Source organism: Urtica dioica, chromosome 12 (genome assembly GCF_054948205.1).
Source record: "Urtica dioica subsp. dioica isolate 48M chromosome 12, U.dioica_male_clone48M_v1_H2, whole genome shotgun sequence".
Lineage (NCBI taxonomy): Eukaryota > Viridiplantae > Streptophyta > Magnoliopsida > Rosales > Urticaceae > Urtica > Urtica dioica.
The window spans coordinates 6,542,275-6,561,505 of NC_142767.1; the positions used below are offsets into that span (position 1 = coordinate 6,542,275).

Sequence of the window (19,231 nt, forward strand, 5' to 3'; positions counted from 1 at the left end):
TGATTTCTTGTGCACATTTCGGACTATTATTTATTCTTGATGTTAACGTTAGCGGTAATTTTTTTTTAGATATAGGTCTCTATTGTTCTTTGGAGTTTGGATCACGAATGTCTAATATTGTACTTGCAGAGTTACTTCTAGATGACTCTCAGTATTTTTTTTCATAAAAAATAATGATAATAAAAAAATCCGTAAAATATAAAAGTAAAAATTTTCCAAAAAGAAAAAATGGCTTAATTTACCACAAATTTTATAACATTTTTCTATTTTCCACAAAAATGCTAATTTTTCCCAAAATACCACCATCTATGTCAACAATGTTGACATTTATGTCAATAATGTTGACATTTATGTCAACAATGTTGACATTTATGTCAACAATGTTGACATCTAATAGTGAAGAGCAAACATAGATGTCAACATTGTTGGCATAGTTAGTGGCATTTTGGGAAAAATTAACGTTTTTGTGAAAAATGAGAAAATATTATGAAATTGGTGACAAATTAAGCAATTTTTCAATTATAAAATTATAAAGCGCAAGAAATGTAATGCATTAGAGCTTTCACATTTTCAAAAAGTTTATGTAACTGAAGACGCTCTAAGAATCGCCGCGCAGCCTATATAATTTTCTATGTAGAGAAAGGGTTTCTGTGATTGAAGTACTGAAGTACTTAATCCAACTTTCATTCATGGAAGGTATCAAAAAGTGTTCATTCCCACATGCTTCTCTCTTTCTCTCTGTTATATATTTTCATATGCTCTTTTATGGTCAATATTTTTTTGTTATCGCGAAAATTTTGTTGCTATTCTGGATCATGCCATCTATTATTTTGCAAGATTCGTTGAAAACAAGTTTTGCGAAGATGTATACTTCGCGTAGATTCATATTGCTCTTTCTTGCGTTTGGGAAAGTTAACCGTACGGGCAGTATAGTCTTCAATTTTATTTCTGAACATGTTACGATTATTCAAGCCTAATGTTTCTTAATTAACCATGTTTGGCTTCGAGTGTCACAGCTAAAGAATTACTTTTTGCACAGTTAATTATCTTCATCCACGTGTATAATTTTCTTTTGTTTTTTAGCAGCATGTGCCTAGAATTGCAATCCTTAACTGCAATATTTTTTATATTCCTTTTTGCATACAGTAAAATCCTCAATTACAAAATAGAGGCTAATATAATAAAGTCCCAGGGAAAAAAGAGTTCCTGAATTGTTAATTTCGTTGTTTCTGATACAGCGAGGCTCACATGGACAATCGACAACTTCTCAAAGCTTGATATAAAGAAGCTATATTCTGATGTGTTTTCTATTGGAGGCTATAAATGGTATTGGACTTTGTTACTCTTGGTCAAGAAGTTATCTCTTTGATTGTATTGTGATGCAAATCTTTATGGAATTAAATGTGCCAGGAGAATTCTAGTTTTTCCCAAAGGAAACAATGTGGATTATTTGTCAATTTATCTGGATGTTGCTGATTCTGGATCTTTGCCATATGGTTGGAGTAGAAATGCCAAATTCAGCTTTAGTGTTGTCAATCAAATTCAGTGTAAAGACTCAGTGCGGAAAGGTATTTATTTCTAAATTTGTGATGTAGCTTTGCAGCCTATCTTCCACTCAGTAATTTGTGTAATTATCTTTAATATTGGCATCCTCCAGATTTTTATGTTTTCCCCATATATAATTGTGTTCATTTATGTAACAATTGCATTTAATTTCATTTTGCAGAAACACAACATGTGTTCAAAGCAATTGAAAGTGATTGGGGATTCACGTCTTTCATGCCTCTGAGTGAATTACGCGACCCTGCCAGAGGGTACCTCGTGAATGATATGTGCACAATTACAGCAGAGGTAAAAAGTCTACATCATTCAAAAGTCATGGGTTCGATTTTAACTAATTATGAATGACATCACTACACGCAGGTTAAAAATCTGGAAAAAGACGACAAAGACAAAGACAAAGACAAAGACAAAGACCAAGAAGAAGAAGAAGAAGAAGAAGAAGAAGAAGAAGAAGAAGAAGAGATAAAGGTAGTAAAAGAGGACGAAAAAGATGAAGAGAAAAAGGTAGAAGATAACTCCTCATGCAGTAAAAAAAAAAAAAAATAGATACAACATTCGTGTGCTCATATAATTCCCCTTCGAAACTTATAATTATTTGGTCAGATGCCTGAACAAACACATATCGGTGAATCTGATGATGCCAACAATTTAGCAGTTGTTGCCCAACCCATTTCAGAACCTCAGGTAACCTTGCTTTCTTTTGAGCTTATAAGTTCTTCATTGTATTTACTATTGTCAGTTCAGCTCTGAGCTTTTCCAAACTAATACTTTGTATAGGGGAAGTTTTCAGAACTAGACACCTTGTTTTCTGATATACATAATCTCTTGGAAGTTAAAACATCAAACTCGGATAATTCAAACACATTTAGCACAGCAGAGATTGTGGAGGCAGAAAAACTGTTGAGACAGCTCATTAATATGGATCTGAACTGCATCATCCGAACTGGGAAAACACGTGAGCTATAATTCTCTCTTCCAATTCAATTCCTAAATATGTGGTAGACGCGACAACCACGTTTCTTGATGGATTTGACGCAAGTCTTGACAAGTACGAAGCCTCTCAACAAGATCTCAGCGAAGCCCAAGAGAATGAACAGACGGTGAAAGAGCTCAGGACCAACCTGGAGGGACTGGTTTCCTAGTTCATGCCTGTGAGGACGGAAGCGGAAGCTATTTATCGAGAAATAGATAGGCTTGAGAAGCAAATTGGCAATAGGAAGGAAAAAGTAGCTCGCCTTATGAAGAGAGCTGAAGATTTGGGTAGTGAAGCTACCGTTTCAAAACAAGCACTTGTTGAAGCAGAAGGGACTATGAAGCTGTGGATGATAAAGAAGGAAGAGGCTGAGAAGACGATGAATGAGTTTGAAAGGTCTTGGGAGTCTTTAAAGGTAAATTGTGATCTTATTAAAACAGAGTTGCTCATATCTGATAGTTGGGAACGTGTTATGTTATACACTCATTTGTACTCTTTTCTACATCTTCAGGAGCTGCACAACATTGGCCCAACTGTGAAGCCTTAATCTTAACAAGCCGGGAGTTACATGTAGTCACAAGCTGTATATCGTCAACTTGTTTAGTGAAGTATCATGGTTTTGTATCTGAAAACAAATTGCTTATGAGACTCGTGACCTTTATAAGTTTTTTCAAGTCCCTTTTATGTATCCTATCCAGTCCTTTAAAACTCTTACATGCTGTGTGGATGAATGTTTATATGAACTCCTTTAATTTGCTTTCCAATACATATAGCAGTACTTTAATTCCAGTTTCTTTTTTCAGTGTTTCAAGAACAGAGTCCACTCACAGACCGGAAATTGGTCTTAATACCCTTATTAATAAACTAGAAATCTCTAGGATTCTTTGGATCTTTCATGCCACTGGATTATACGATCATTGTCAAAGAATTCATTGACACATGAATGGGAGAAGTATTTAGCAAAGAATCTGGTGGAAAATAAATAATACGAGCAGCTGGTATTAATATAGTTAAATAAAGGAGTTTATGATAATTCCGCGGCTGGGTTTTGAAGGGAAAAGAACAATTGTCTCCCCTTAGGAAAGGGACAAAGGCCTCTCTTCTACTCAAAACAAGTCAATAATAGAAAAATGAAAAGTAAAGTACTCTAATCCTCTTACAGGTCCATCAGAATCTGAGTTGTGATCAATAAACAATACCAACATACATAGTGATTTCCTTCAAGCTCTAGTGGTGCTACACCAGAATAAACTCTGAAATTTCCTTCAAGTAGGATTCTATCGCCAAGTCATCATTAGTGAACTCTGAAATTTCCTTCGAGTAGGACTCTATCGCCAATTCATCACCGTAATAATCAACGAAAACAAAGTCGGAGTCCTCCGGTGCTCCGGTGATGAAGGGGTGTTGGAGCAGCGTCTCGGCTGTGGCCCTCTTCTGCGGGTCCTTCCGGAAGCATTTGTAGACGAAATCCTCAGCGGATTCGGAGAAGACTCTGCGCGGAAGAGTGACGTGGCCTCCTCGGCAGGGAAGAGCGCCGGTGAGCATCGCCAACACGACGCAGCCAAGTGCCCAAATGTCCGAAGGCTGCCCCTGAATTCCGCCGTAAGAAATCGACACCTCGGGAGCCCAATACAGCTCTGTCCCGCAGATCATGCCCGGTCGGAAATCGCAGGCGGGCCGCGCCAAACCGAAATCTGCGAGTTTGGCAGTGAGCCCGTCATCTCTTTCGAAGAGCAGGATGTTGTCGAGCTTGACGTCGCAGTGGACGTAGCCTTCTTGGTGGACTCGGTGGATCGCTCCGAGGATGGAGTTTGTGAAGCTTCGAACTTGAGGCTCGGGAAGACCCGAGCGAGCCGAGGCCACGTGATCTCCCAGCGTTCCTCCCGAAGCATACTCCAAGAACACGTTCAGAAGCGGTTCATGGTCGAAAGTGACGTCGTATCCCAGGCATTGGACTATGGAAGGGCAGTCCTTGAAACGCTCTAGAATCTTCCTTTCCGTGGCGAGCTCTTCTGAAGGCCCACTCATAGGGCACGACTTCACGGCGGTGATGAATGGCATTCCGGGGAAGTTTCGGGAGCTCGGGTCCGGGAAGTAGGCCAAGTTGACTCGTCCGAAGCTGCCTTGACCGAGAAGCCGACCTCGCATCCACTCTCCACCGGCGTACCTAACGCTTCTCTCTCCTCTCCACAGAATCTTATCATTATTCTTCTTCTTCTCCATTCTCAGCGGCTCTGATCGTTAACTAGTGACTTGATGGCTTGTTGCTTCGAAACGGAAACCAGGGTTTTCTTTCTTCGTAACGAAGTTGAGGGAATAGTGAGAGCTTATACATATATCAACTATTGCACGCACGTGTTTCTTCATGATTATTATATACAAAATTATGGATATTCACGATATAATATTCGAAGACCTAATTTAGGACTTGACTCAAAGTCGGACTCTTTCCAAAGCCGACTTTACTGCGAATAAGTTTAAATATATAAAATAATAATAATAAATTAACTAATTAAGCAGCTTAAACTTTAAAAATTTTATTTAACCAACTTTTAATAAGTTTTATATAAATAGCTATATTCATGACGTAGCAACATGTAAGGGTTGGGAAATTGTCACATCTACTACCATATCACTAACTTTTTTCAATTTCCCCTTAAAATCATAATTTGGCTATAAATGCCACTAACTCAAATGTACAACTACCTTTTTACCCTCTACTTAAATTTTTCTTACAACCCACACCAATTCTCCCTCATATCCCATCTCACTCTTCATTTTCGCTCATTCCCGCTTATATCTCTCTCTCGTTTTCTCCTCAAAATTCTCTCTCTCGTCAAACGGTCACTCTTCTCTTCCTAAAACCGTCCACTTCTCCTCATTTCCCGTCTAACCATCGTCATCCCCACTTCTCCTCTGTCGCGTTTTCTCTTCCTCTTTCTCATCCTCGCGCTCTCTCTCATTCTCTCGTTCTCCCTCTGTCGCGATCTCCCTCTCTCACCCAACCCCCAAATCCTAACCCTAAACCGTCCCGGAAATGGACGACGATAACGACTTTCAATCACCTAAACAACTCGAGAAAAAACAAAATGAAATTGTTAGACGGAGTCCCCGGACTAAGACGACGGCGCCGGAGGAGTCGCCGTCTTCACCCAAACCAACCTGGAAAAGAAAAACAACAACTTAACCCAAACCGGTGAAGAGTTCGGCGAAGAAGCCTCGGCGTGGGAAGGGGAAGCCCATGCATGTCACGTCTGACGCCGAGGAAGAAGAGCAAGCCCCCAAGTCCGCCAATATTCAGGTTAGTTTAGGGGTTTTCGGTTGATTTCTTGTTGATTGATGGGACCTTGATTGATTTTGGGATAGACTTGATTTAATTTCGGTTTAGTTTTGGTTAACTAGTTTTGGGTTATCTCGGTTTGCATTGGGCTATCTCGGTTTTGTTATGGTTTGATTGAATATTGTTGTTGTTGAACTAATTGTTGACATTGATGTCAATTGTTGACATCTATACGTCAACAACTGGTATGAATATAGATGTCAACAATTGCCATCAACAGTTGACATCAATGTTTGTTGACTTTGAAGTCAACAGTTGATGGAAATTGTTGATATCTATATGTCAACAACTGGTATCAATTGTTGACGTATAGATGTCAACAATTGTCATCAATAGTTGACATCAATGTCAACAAACATCCAGTTGTTGACATCTATCATCTTAGTGTTTGAAGGTTGTGTTTTGATTTTCTCATTCTTTTTTGTAATGGCTTTCAGGGATGGGAGAGGTTTGTCCCCGAAGGGGAAATAGTGGACCATAATTTCAGTTTTTATGGTTCACTAGATAAATTTGAAGAAGCCGCTGACATGACAGCGGAGGAGACGGCTCTTTTTCAAGAGTCTTGCTTCGGCCAGTTTCTGAAGCTTCCAAAGATCAACAGGTCGTCCAAGATAATCAACCACTTGTTGATGAGGGTCGGTTAGTATGAAGGGCACGCGAGTGAGGATGCACTCTTCATTGAGCTCGAGGGTGAACCTCGGGCTTTTACCATCCACCATTTTGCAGAGATCACGGGTCTTCGTATAGTCAACAACTACGATGCTGTCAACTATACCGAAGTTGTTGAAGATGGATTGTTCACGAGCGTCTTCAACAACGGGACATACAAGACTCATGGCGTCCTAACCTCGCAGCTCAAAGAGAGCAAGGGTTGGCAAAATCCGACAAAGCGGGTGAAGCTCTTGCTTCTCCATTTTCTCATCAACGTTCTTCTCGCTGCCATACCGCATACCAACATCCCAGACTGGGCGTACGTGAGGTTGGTAGAAGACCTAGACCAATTTAACTCCCATTCGTGGGGTAACGTGGTCTTGAAGTTCTTCTTGGAATATGCCAAGAAGTACATAAAGAACGTCTCCTTGAAGTCAGCCTCTGAGGGAAAGATCAACTTCCCTTCATTTCTATATCCATTACAGATATGGGCGTTTGAAACAATGCCCGTGCTCACGTCTCTCTCGAATTGCGAGATAGTTTCAGAGACGGCATCTCCACTGATGCGTCAGTGGAAATCGGTGACACATGTTGTTGACAACAAATTCCAAGTTCAAACCCCTGGGCGACGAGGAGTACATCGTGAGGAAGAACACGACGACCAAGCCACTGCCGAAGGTACTAATTTCTCATCTTTTTAATCAATTTCGTCATATTTGTCAACTATACATGTCACAGTAGACATTTATTGTTGACTTGTGATGTCAACAATAGACGTCAACAGTTGACATCTGTGTCTGCTATCAATGTCAACAATAGACGTCTATTGTTAATATCTGAAATCAACAGTTGACGTCTATTGTTGACATCTGAAGTCAAGAATAGACATCAATTGTTGACATCAGATCTCAATAATAGATGTCAATAATAGACATCTATTGTTGACATTTAACATCATTTGTTACCATTATTCATAACAATTTTTGACATTTTGTTACAGGCACGGGTTGAGTCATGTGGACAAACATCCCATCCGTCGACAACAGCTCATTCAGGGCCGAGCCAAGATTCTAAGGTATGTCAATTGAACACTGGCTCGGTTGTTATCTATAGCACTATTTGTTGATTTCCTTCAAGTATGAATAACAATTCTAACATCTTTTAACACAGGCTCGGTTGAAAAATGTGGAAGACACAGTCAATCACATGAAGGGTGAATGGAGCTTATTCCGGATGGAGATGAGACAATGTTTCCATGAATTCACCAAGAGTGTGAAGGATCAATTGTTGGAGCTGTCCAACAAGAATTCTAAAGATAATCAACCAGAGGACAACGACGAGGAAGAAGACCAAGAACAAGAAGAAGAAGAAGAAGAAAAAGAAGGAGGAGGAAAAGAAGAAGAAGAAGAAGAAGAAGAAGAAGAAGAAGAAGAAGAAGAAGAAGGAGAAAAAGAAGAATAAGAAGAAAAAGAAGGAGAAGAAAAAGAAGAAGAAGAAAAAGAAAATGAGAATGAAAAAGAAATAGATGGTACGTACATTATGTCAATAAATGCAATTATTGACTATAATTGTTGACATTGTTGTTAACTGATATTCCTATTTCTTGTTAATTCAGGACCGATCGAGATCGAAGACAGTCAGTTAGATTCATCCCAAAATCTAACTGAATCACAAGCCAGATCGCACCTTCTACGACTGGATTGCGAGCAGTTTGAGAGAGAGATGTACAACGACAACCAACTGATTTATATTGGCTCAGTTCCTGAGGGCAAAACCTTGGAGGATATGGATGAGGAGATCAACGCTGTAACGGACAAGGATAACCGAGAATCATGGGAGATCGTTCCGATAAACATAGACGATTCACCGAGAAGACCTATCCGAATCACGAGATCTCCGGAGAAATACATTCCGACTCCTATCCCAAGGCCGTATTTGAAGTTCACAAAAAACATCGATCGCCCGATGAAGAACCCTACCACTGCTCAGTTCGATTCAACGTCTCTTGTGGAATTATTCGTAATGGAGACTTGGCTTAAGATCGGCTTGAGGAAGAAGAAGGGCGATGAAGGCTTATGGTATGTGAAAAGGGAAAATCATTTACCATGGAGATGAGATTTCATAGAGCTAGACGTCAGGTCAAAGACTTTCTTTTACACCATTTGGACCGAAGAAGAATGGTTGTGCGATCAGGTATGACTACTACTATCTATTTACTTTTAATGTAACAAGATTGATGTCTGTTGACAATAGATGTCAATAGTTGACAGCTATTGTTGACCTCTGAAAAAAAAAACTAGCTCTCGGTTTTGCTGCATAGATGTCAACAATTGACATCTAGATGTCAACAATTGACATCTATTGTTGACATTGATGTCAACTGTTGACATCTATTGTTGACATCTAGATGTCAACAATTTGACATCTATTGTTGAGATCTAGATGTCAGCAATTGACATCTATTGTTGACATTGATGTCAACTGTTGACATCTATTGTTGACATCTAGATGTCAACAATTGACGTCTATTATTGACATCTAAATGTCAGCAATTGACATCTATTGTTGACATTGATGCCAACTGTTGACATCTATTGTTGACATCTAGATGTCAACAATTGACGTCTATTGTTGACATCTAAATGTTAGCAATTGACATCTAATGTTGACATTGATGTCAACTGTTGACATCTAGAGGTCAACAATAGATGTCTATTATTGACATCTAGATATACACAATTAACATCTATTGTTGACATCTAGATGTCAACAATAGATGTCTATTGTTGATTTCTATAGCTGTATGTTTTTTTTACAATTGATCTTATATTATATTAATATCTCTCACATTTTCATTGTTTTTGCAGCATGTAGATGTTGTGTCGTACTACCTGAGGAAGAAGAGAATGATAGGTCAGTTGAAAGAATCGTTCACAATAATGAACAGTTTTTTTCATAGCTACTGCATCCAAGGGTATGAAGCATGGCTCAAGTGTGAAGATAAAGATAGGTTTGATTGGACAAACTAGTCCCGAATCCATGACTACATAACAGCCACCAACAAGTCCTTGAAGCATTCTTCTCCCTGGGTGGACGTCGGGGTAGTTTACCTTCCCGTATGCTTCATAGATAGGTCACATTGGCTTCCCCTACAAATTAACATTCAGTTATGACATTACGTGGGTATTTACTCTCTCAGATTGGCGAGAATATTTTTGACATATTTCACCATTCATTAGACAATTTTAATATTTAAATTTTTAGGGCACCATTGTGCAGTGTGTCATAATGATTGGATCACACTTTTCTCTTATTGAATTGGGTAAGCTTGCGTGTGTGCGAACATGAATACAACAGTTATTATTTATACGAGAAAAAATGATCGTCTCTTGGACACGTGTTGATTAGCTCATCCGCGTCACGTCGCGGACTGGTCAAGTCTTAGATCCGATCTTCTCGGCGAGATTGTAGGTTGACCACGACTTCGTTACGTGGCTAGCTAGGTCAGTATGGACGAACTGGATCACTTCTCTGTAAAGTGGGCTTGGGCTTTTCCTCCTCGAGCCGGACTGGATCATTTATTGGGCCTTTGGTCGAACTGAAGCCCAATAAATAATATAAAAAAAATTATACCCCCACAATTATTATTAATTATTAGATTCTTTTTTCCTTATTTGTAGCAATTTCCTTTGTTTTGTACTCTCTCTCTCTCTCTCTCTCTCTCTCTCTCTCTCTCTCTCTCTCTCTTCCTTCTTCTTTGCACGGCAGTTTTGGTTTTTTATTTTGAAAATTATGTGAGCCAATTTATAATGCTCATGAAAGAGAAAAGTCTATTCTTGGAAACCATGTTCTATTCCAGGAAGTCATTAAACTCATTTTCATTATTATATACCATGTAATTAATCCGATATTATTATTTCAATGGCTGAGGAATGAGAAGGGTTGACAACCACGGTGGTGCTCATGCCACGGTTGTAGTTCGATCAGCCGAGGCAGGAAAAGATCACAGCGGCGAGGTCGAGGAAAAGACCTAGAATCAGCGACACCGTCATGGGGCTTCTCCACAGCGTCAGTCCAATTGGATTAACACCACTGACATTCGAGCTGTCCGGCGACTGATCTGAGCTCCTCCACGACGGCGCGGATCGCCACCTATTCGTAGTCTTTGTTCGGCTTTATCTTCTTCGTGAGCGGTCTATCGCGGCGGCAAAAATCTCCGTCGGATAGCTCTTGGAGAATCTCGACACGTGGCTGTTCCGATCACCATAAATGATTGAAATGGTGAAGAGGTGGATTGTACGGATCAGAGAATTCGAATCGGCGAATGACGCTTTGCCTTCATTGATTTTTAGCCGAACATATGCGGGCCAAGACTCTCTCCGTCTCCGGACGCACCGACACAGATCTGTGTTAATTCGTGTTAATGCATGTTAATTTGGGTTATTTCGTAATTAATTCATGTTAATTCAAAATTAATTCATGTTAATTCGGTTTATTTCTGTTTATTCATATTAATTTTAACTTATTTGTAGGAGAATTGGCGACTCTGTGTATCTTGTCAGAGAATTGGCGGTTCGAGACGGATCGGAGAAAAATCACGTAAGTTGACTTGGCGTTGAAGACCGGCGGTGAAGATCGACGGTGAATACCTCGTAATATATTTAGAGATTTTTTTTAATCTATTAATGAAAGAGTTATTTATTGTAATATTTTTTCATTTATTTATTTATTTTTATTGACTACTTTATATTTGGTAACCCTTCATTTTAAATGAAATGTATTATTGTATCTTCAAGTGAGTTTATGTGGTTTATTAGTTATTGTACAAAATAAATATAAACTTGGCCATTTTCACAATTTTATGATTTAAATGGGCTATTATACTCAAACTCCCTATTTAATAACACATTTTAACGATCCACAACAGAGCTTAAAATTGATAGAAAAAGTAGATAATTTGTTAACGTTTAAAAAATTATAATGCATACGAAATGCACGTACAAGAGTGTAAAAATCTTGTTGGTCTGAAGCTCCCATTGACTTTTGTAAGAGAAATACACATTGTGAACTATTGTTATGGTAATGATGTAGATTAAAACAAGTGGATAGTCTTTTTTTAGATAAAGAAAACTATCTTTTTTTAAAAAAAATTAAAGGGCAAAAGTAGGCAAAAGCGAAAGTGACCCGTACAATAAGGCTTTTTGTTTACGTATTGTAAGACAAATAATAAACGTGGAATTTGTTGTTGAAGTCACACAACAGCACATTATTTCATTTGTATCACAAATGAGTCTAAATTGCATTCGTGTCTTTTTTCATATTTGTCACCTATACAATGTCTTAATTACCCTTCTATTTTATATCCAACAAGAATCCATATCCACACTCAAACCCTAATCTCTCATCAAATTCCCTCCCAAACCCTAATCTCTCTATCTCAAACTCCGACCACCGTGCCGATCGCCGCTCCGACGAGGCCACCGTCGCCGTAACACTCGCTGGAGCTCTCGCCTGAATCACAAAACCAGTCTTCCCTCATCCTCGAAGCCGCCGTGCTCCGATCTCTCCCGGTGTTCGTCTTCACCGGCGGAGATTTGGACCGGGCTCGACGGAAAACCAGTCCACGGAGTACATGGTTTCGACCATGACGAAGCCGACGAACTCACCCTTGCCGCCTTCGCCGGAGTTCGGGATCGCGGAGATTCTCCGGATCCGGTGGTGGTGCTCGCTGGAGCAGGCGATGGATCGGACACTGCCGGCGTCGGGGACGGCGAGGAAGCCGAGGTGGTGGGAATTCGTTCCGACGGGGAAGAAGAGGATGAAGGAATCGAAGTCGGCGCCGAGGAAGCGGAGGCAGCAGAGGCGGTATTCGGGGGGATTCCGGCGGCGTCGAGGTCGGAGGGGAGCAGAAGCGATGGTGATGAGAGGACGGTGGATTTGGTGGCCGGAATGGGGCGAAAAACGACCGGAGCTGAGCCTCTCGGAAAATCGCCGACGTATTCGGACCGATCTCTCTTCTTTCCGATCGTCGGAACCCTAAAACAACAACACTCCATTGGAAAACAATCCCTAAGCTTGGGGCGAAAAAAATATCAATGAATGAGTTTTCAAGGTTTGACAATGAGATGATCAACAGATAAATAAATTGGCTATGCAGCGAAGATCTTCGTCGACAACGAAATGGCCGACGGAAGACTCTGTATCGTCTCCAAAGAGGTATGAATTGAAGTCGAGTTTTTGGCTTTGGCATTTCGTCGAACAGGTAATACACATTGAAGAAATTGGTGTGTGTTTTACGGCGGCGAAGCGAGGAGGCAAGGCGGCGGCGTCTTCTAAGGCAGCCGCGGCGGAGAACGGTGCCGATAAGTTGTCCAACGGAGTGGGCTTATATTTACAGAAATTTTGAGCCTAAATTTTACTCAAAATTTTGGGGACTTAGGTAATGACCTAGCCCGTCTTAGGGTTGGGCCGGCCCTGAGTACGGGTAGTCTCCCCATAGGAAAGCAAGAAAGGTCTCTCTTTTACTCATACCACAAATAGGACAAAAAACACTCCATAACATAATCTGAGTGGAGGTTGTTCAAAATCTATTTCTTTTCATCTCCAATAGTGTTAGACCAGAATAAACTCTGAAATTATTGGAAAATTGTGTGTTTATTGATACTAAAGAGAATTTAATATCAGGTTACTGACTAATTTGAAGCAAATTTTCAAGTGGTGTCCACTCATCAAAACTGAAATGTTTTGACTGGTTATTATCCTTCGTTGTGAGAGGTATGGGATCGGTTATTTATTTGCCAAAATCGGAGCTAAGGAGAATGAGAAATTGATGTTCAATATGTGTTGAAAAACATCATAAATTTTGAAACACTTATGCGTGGGCCGGACGTTTTTAACATCTTTCATGGCATGAAAGATGGACGTTCTTATAAGCCTTCGTGGCTTTAAAGATGGACATTTTTATCAGCCTTCGTGGCTTTAAAGATGGATGTATTTAACATCTTTCAACACACTTTTATGGCATTAAACTGCTATTCTAGAACAATGGTTTTGGGTCAAAACCATTATGATTTTGAGCCTATAAAAGGCTAGAGCATGTTTTCATTTGAGAGAAGTGAAAAAGAAGTTTAGCCATGGCTGAACGGCTGATTAGAAAACACACATGAAATAGCTCTTTTCTTGAGTTTTATTTTTTTCCAGCTCTCCTCTCAATTCTCTCAGTGTTGGTGGTAGTTTTCTGCCATACGCTTAAGCTCGACGGAGTTGAAGACGGTTGTGTTGTGTTCAACTCGTACATCGTTGTATCCTGGGAGGCGGTTGCTCATGTTATTCCAGCACCCGGTGGGAGACCAATAACGTTTTTAGAAAATTGTCGAACAAACCACGACGTGTTCTCCATTTCCCTTCATATCGATTTCTTGGTGATATCGATCGTTTTATTTATTTTAATTTATTTACTTTAATCTGTATATCATGTTTACATATCATGTTATTAGTTTCCTATTTTTTATATATTTAATAATATTATGCAATTTGTCTATTATTTCCCGCTATTATTAGCAATTTGACTAACAATCTTATAGCGTTATTTTTTGTTTTAGACAGATTGCATGCCAAGATTTTTCAAGAATGTTTGTTTATTTTCCGTGTTGAAGTATTCATGAGAAATTCATATTTTTTTATTTGTAATTTTATAGACATGGAGACTACATTTTTTTGTTGATTTGAGGGAGCCTCCGGATTTGGCTTGTGTGTCACGTGATATAACCATTGGGTTATTTAAATCCCTATATTTTTTGGTAAAAAAAAGTGTTGTTAGCTACGGCTGAAAATAGACTCGAGGTCTTATTTCATGTGGTTTGCTGCACGAGTGCTCACCATTATGTTGTTGGCCGTCGAGACTAGTATATGGGCTGTAATCCCATGAAATTTGACAACAAATTTTTTATTTTTTGTTCTACGACCATGAGGTCTTGTGAGGTTCTTGACCATGGGTTCAAACATCGAGAGGTAGAAAACGGTCGAATAGTGCATATGACACTTAATTACGAGGAATACGATTCCAACTTCCCGGGTTGGAATTTTTTTTTGGACGAGACTTTAATGGCATACTATATTTGTATATAGCTCAAAACGCTCAATTTATAGAATGTTGGATTTAATTGGATAAGAAATTCATAACCATGGACGTGGAATCTAAATTTTAGATTTTAGCCGTCTTGACGTTTTGTCTTTGGTGAGTTCAAAGATTGTGGTGAATCAAGTACTAGATTTTTAATCTTCCACAAAATTCAAACCGAAGGGATTTAACTTTTGTTAATCTATTTTATGTGGTCTCGATGATTGAGATTGTGTCTTCGGATTTTGAAGGTAATAAAAAAAAAATTAGCACTTGTGAGGGGTGTTATGTTTTTATAACGAGGTTGTTCATCTTTCTGGTTCAAAGAGATCAACTATGGCTCCGAAAGGAGGTTCATGACCACTTAGAAGATCATAAAATATGGTTAATTGCCGAAAGTTAGTAAATCATCAACCATGCTTGAGGTGAATGGAGGGACATTCTAAATAAAGTATTATCCAAGGTTCCTTGGTAATTATTTTATTAGCGACAATGTCGGTTGGTGATTTACGGTGTGTTGATAACCTTAATGTGCAATAATAAGGAAACTTATACGGTAAAGGTTGAAGTCCGTACTACCGTGTTCTCCTATGTAACTTGGAGTTTTAAACTCCATAGATTATGGCTTTCCGCCAAGGTTTCTCGTACATGAATGTCTTTATGACATGAAATTGAATAAGTCATGGTGAAATGTGCTTGAATTGCCATGGGATGTCTCGAGATAAAATAGGTTTTATTTTTCCCATATACCTGAAATAAGATATAATCTTATATATGTGAGAAACTATTTTCAGAACATGCGTTTGAATTGGTTGACGAGTCACATTATTTAACTCTTACCAAGAGTGGTTCAAATTTGAGCGTGGATTATGTGAAAGATGAATTTGTCATCACATCCAAAAATTTTATTTTTGCATGTCTTCTTGTGTATGGGATGACTATGTCATATGGCTATAGACACAATACGAAGAGTAATTATTTGAGAAATTGCCTCAACTACCACCATTTGATAATTTGTTTTCCAATTTTCCACCAAAAGCTTAATTTAGCAGAAAAATACTAGTAAACTATTTGTACAAATACAATTTTACCCTCAACATGATGTCAACAATTGACATCTATTGTTGACATTTGTGAGTTTTGAGTTATCTATTTCATTGATAAAAGTACAATATAATTTACTTTCTTATAAGTAATTTTGTGGCAATAGAGTAATTTTCTTGTTTAAAGTTGAAGGTAAAAGTCAACTTTATAAAAAGTTTGATATGGTGCGAAATGACCGTAAAGCTGAATATGATGAACCATTTGGTGCTTCTGTGCACTATACGTATTTATTCACAACGCCAATCCATTATATTATCGTATATCGCATGACATTACCAAACGTTGAATCGCACTTTCTTTAATAAATGTGATGTTGCTTAAGTTACCACAAGACATGTGGGAGTAATCATCTTGCTGGTAATTTACCTTTTGAATAAGGGATATGGGTGAAGGATGTTATATCCTTATTCGAGTTATTTAAAGGAAGGAAAGCTTACTACAAGTACTTGTGAATGTTTACTCTGGCAGTGTGATGACAACCACTCCCAAGAAAATAAAGAGTGAACCAAAGGCCTTGGTTGCATCTTTATTGAATACACACATTTTAGATATGCCGAGTGAAACTTATAACGCCGTTAGAATGTCAATTGGTTTTTTGATCCACGAGTGTGACAAATAAGTATACACTAAATATGGGTATATGATTCTATGTTGTTATGTTGATGACATACTTATTATGAGTGATAATGATCGCTTGATCAATTGCACTTGATATATCAAATCATGAGTTTATATGAAAGATATTGGACTTCCAATGTAATATTGGGTGTCTAATTTACATGAAATTCCAATGAGATTGTCTTCAAACGGTCACACCTCGTTGACAAAATTCTAGATCTCATATTGAACTTAGATAACGCTTGCCTGAGAATAAAATAAAAAAAATTTCTCAACTTGAATATGTGAGAGTGTTAGGGAGTCTCATGTGCTTAGTAACTTGTACATGACTAGACTTGGGCCTACACTATGAGTAGATTGGCTAGATATACGGGTATTCCATGTTTTGAACACTAGAAAGAAATCACGAGGGTACCGAGGTATCTACGATAGATTCGGTATATTATGATCTACTTCATAGATGATATCCCGAAAGTCATTGAGTGATTCATTTATGCGTGTTGGATATCTAAAATCCATTAGTGGATTTGTATTATTCACTATGAGAGATAATGTTGTGTCTCGAAAATCCTCCAACAGATTGTGATAACTTAATTCATGATGCAATCTGAATGGGATACATTGGAAAAATGTAACGAAGAGGCCGAACTTGGTGGAGGACTTTCTTAACCTATGTCTATAATATGTTTATATTGTAATAACCAATCTGCGATTAGTAGAGCACATAACATGATGAACTATGGTATGTCTCGACATATTTTTCAACGATATAAAACTATGAGTTAAACTTCTCTTATCTGGATTCAATGAAATTGACTACGTTAGGTCCATAGAGAATATTGAGGATCCACTAACATACGGGTTATAGATGGACCATTTAGAGAAGACATCTAACGGAATGTAGCTTAAGCCCATTGACTATAAGGGTACACAAAGGAAACCCAACCATGTTGACTGGAGATCCCAAAATCTTGGTTTAAAGGGACAACCTAATTGTCAAGATGAAGTGAGGTCACTGTGGGGGGAGACCCCCTGGTCTTATTCCTATGATCAAACGGTGATACCCATACGAGGTTAAGCCTTGAGCTTCTAATGATTATGTTATATCGAATCTTTTGATATTTCGATGAAGTAATGCAGGATTACTTGTGGTAAAGAATCACCTGTGTGAGAGAGAAGTGGGGCAACTTCGAAAGAGAATTAATTGGGCTTATTAGTTCATTAGAAACTCTTATCGAATCAGGCGCATAGTTTAGGGACGAAATGAACATAACCATGAGAACTGAATATTGTGTCAGGAAGATATCTGAGGGAAATATGTTTATTGTTTATACACAAATGACTAACAGTTCAAGGGAAGGTTCAAAGGTTTGTACCCGTATGGACGTAAGGTACGGTAATTTGACCCGTACGGACGCACGATACTGTAAAGGTAGGAAAGGGAAAGGTACCCGTATGGACGTAAGGCACGGTAATTTGACTCGTACGGACGTACGGTACGGTAAAGGTAGGAAAGGGAAAGGTACCCGTATGGACGTAAGGTACAGTAAAGGTAGGAAAGGGAAAGGGAAATGGATGAGACACCATAGATGAAATTCATAAGTACCGATACAATATCTTTTTTTTTATTATTAAAGTCTACATATCTTATGCAGATATACAACATAGAAGCTATCACCATATTGAGACAAGTCATGTCCTGTGTGGACGTTACTCAATTTCATTCATGTGGGAGTTTGTTGGAAAATTGTGTGTTATTGATATTAAAGAGAATTTAATATCAAGTTATTGGCTAATATCATGCAATTTGTCTATTATTTCTTGCAAATTATTAGCAATATGCATAACAGAAATTTCCTTCAAACATGACATGAAAGGGCAGATCTATTCACTCTATCAATAACTGAGGCGGATCTGGTATATCATAAGGAATTTGCCCTTTCAATGGATTCCCACAGATTGGATCAAAAACAATTCTTGAATAAGGTATTCGACTCCAGGGATGAATCGAAAAAGAAATCATTTATACTGGATAATGCTATGAATAAAATGGATACACTAATTCCAATTAGTGCTTTGATTGGATCATTGGCTAAAATTAAATTTTGTAATATGTTATGGCATCCCTTTAGTAAGTTGACTTAGGCGGTATCCTCAGATTTTTATATTATTGAACGACTTTGTGGCCGCCAAAGGCATCTATCTAGCAGTAGATCCATTAGATTCAACGTGAACTATGCTCCACTCGATTAACTACGGCACCGGGTGCATTTTCCCAAGGATGCCCTAAAGTTCCTCCACCGAATTGTAGTACAAAATCATCATAATTATTATGAAAAAAAAATATACAATAAGTACCCTGATGTTCCTTGCTCATTATCAGAAAATCACTTACTCACAAATCTCCTGTGGGGCTAATAGTTTTCATATCTCATCTCATGGAAAACTTTTTTCGCTCTGCTTAGCCCTATCTAGGGGTATTTTAGAAGAGAAGCTAATGAAAGGCTTTTATAAAAATTCTCGTAGAGTCGAGAATGAAGTTTTCATTCTGTACATGCCAGATCATAATTCATCATAAGTAACTTCGATATACGGTTGGACGAAATCATATTAATTACAATTAATGAAACGAACAAAACCATAATCTAAACAATTCATTATCTTTAAAATTGGCATCTTCCAGATTTCATGTCTTCCCCCAATATAATTGTGTTAATTTATGTTACAATTGCGTTTCATTTCATTTTGCAGAAACACAACATGTGTTCAAAGCAAGTAAAAGTGATTGGGGATACAAGTCGTTCATGCCTTTGAGTGAATTACACGACCCTGCCAGATGGTACCTCGTGAATGATATGTGCAC

General features: G+C 38.4%; 1 protein-coding gene and 1 pseudogene across 2 annotated transcripts; one reads left to right on the forward strand and one right to left on the reverse strand.

Moving 5' to 3' along the window:
• Positions 1 to 558: 558 nt before the first annotated feature.
• Positions 559 to 3,244, forward strand: LOC149378813 (uncharacterized; annotated as a pseudogene). The gene is made up of 8 exons (XR_016294076.1): positions 559 to 696; positions 1,239 to 1,326; positions 1,411 to 1,568; positions 1,727 to 1,851; positions 1,924 to 2,067; positions 2,167 to 2,247; positions 2,341 to 2,951; positions 3,048 to 3,244. The product of XR_016294076.1 is annotated as an uncharacterized LOC149378813 (transcript).
• Positions 3,245 to 3,772: 528 nt separating this feature from the next.
• LOC149378814 (mitogen-activated protein kinase kinase kinase 20-like) lies at positions 3,773 to 4,759 on the reverse strand. Its single transcript, XM_089603875.1, has one exon. It carries the CDS (start codon positions 4,757 to 4,759, stop codon positions 3,773 to 3,775), a length of 987 nt encoding a protein of 328 aa, XP_089460001.1.
• Positions 4,760 to 19,231: the final 14,472 nt, after the last annotated feature.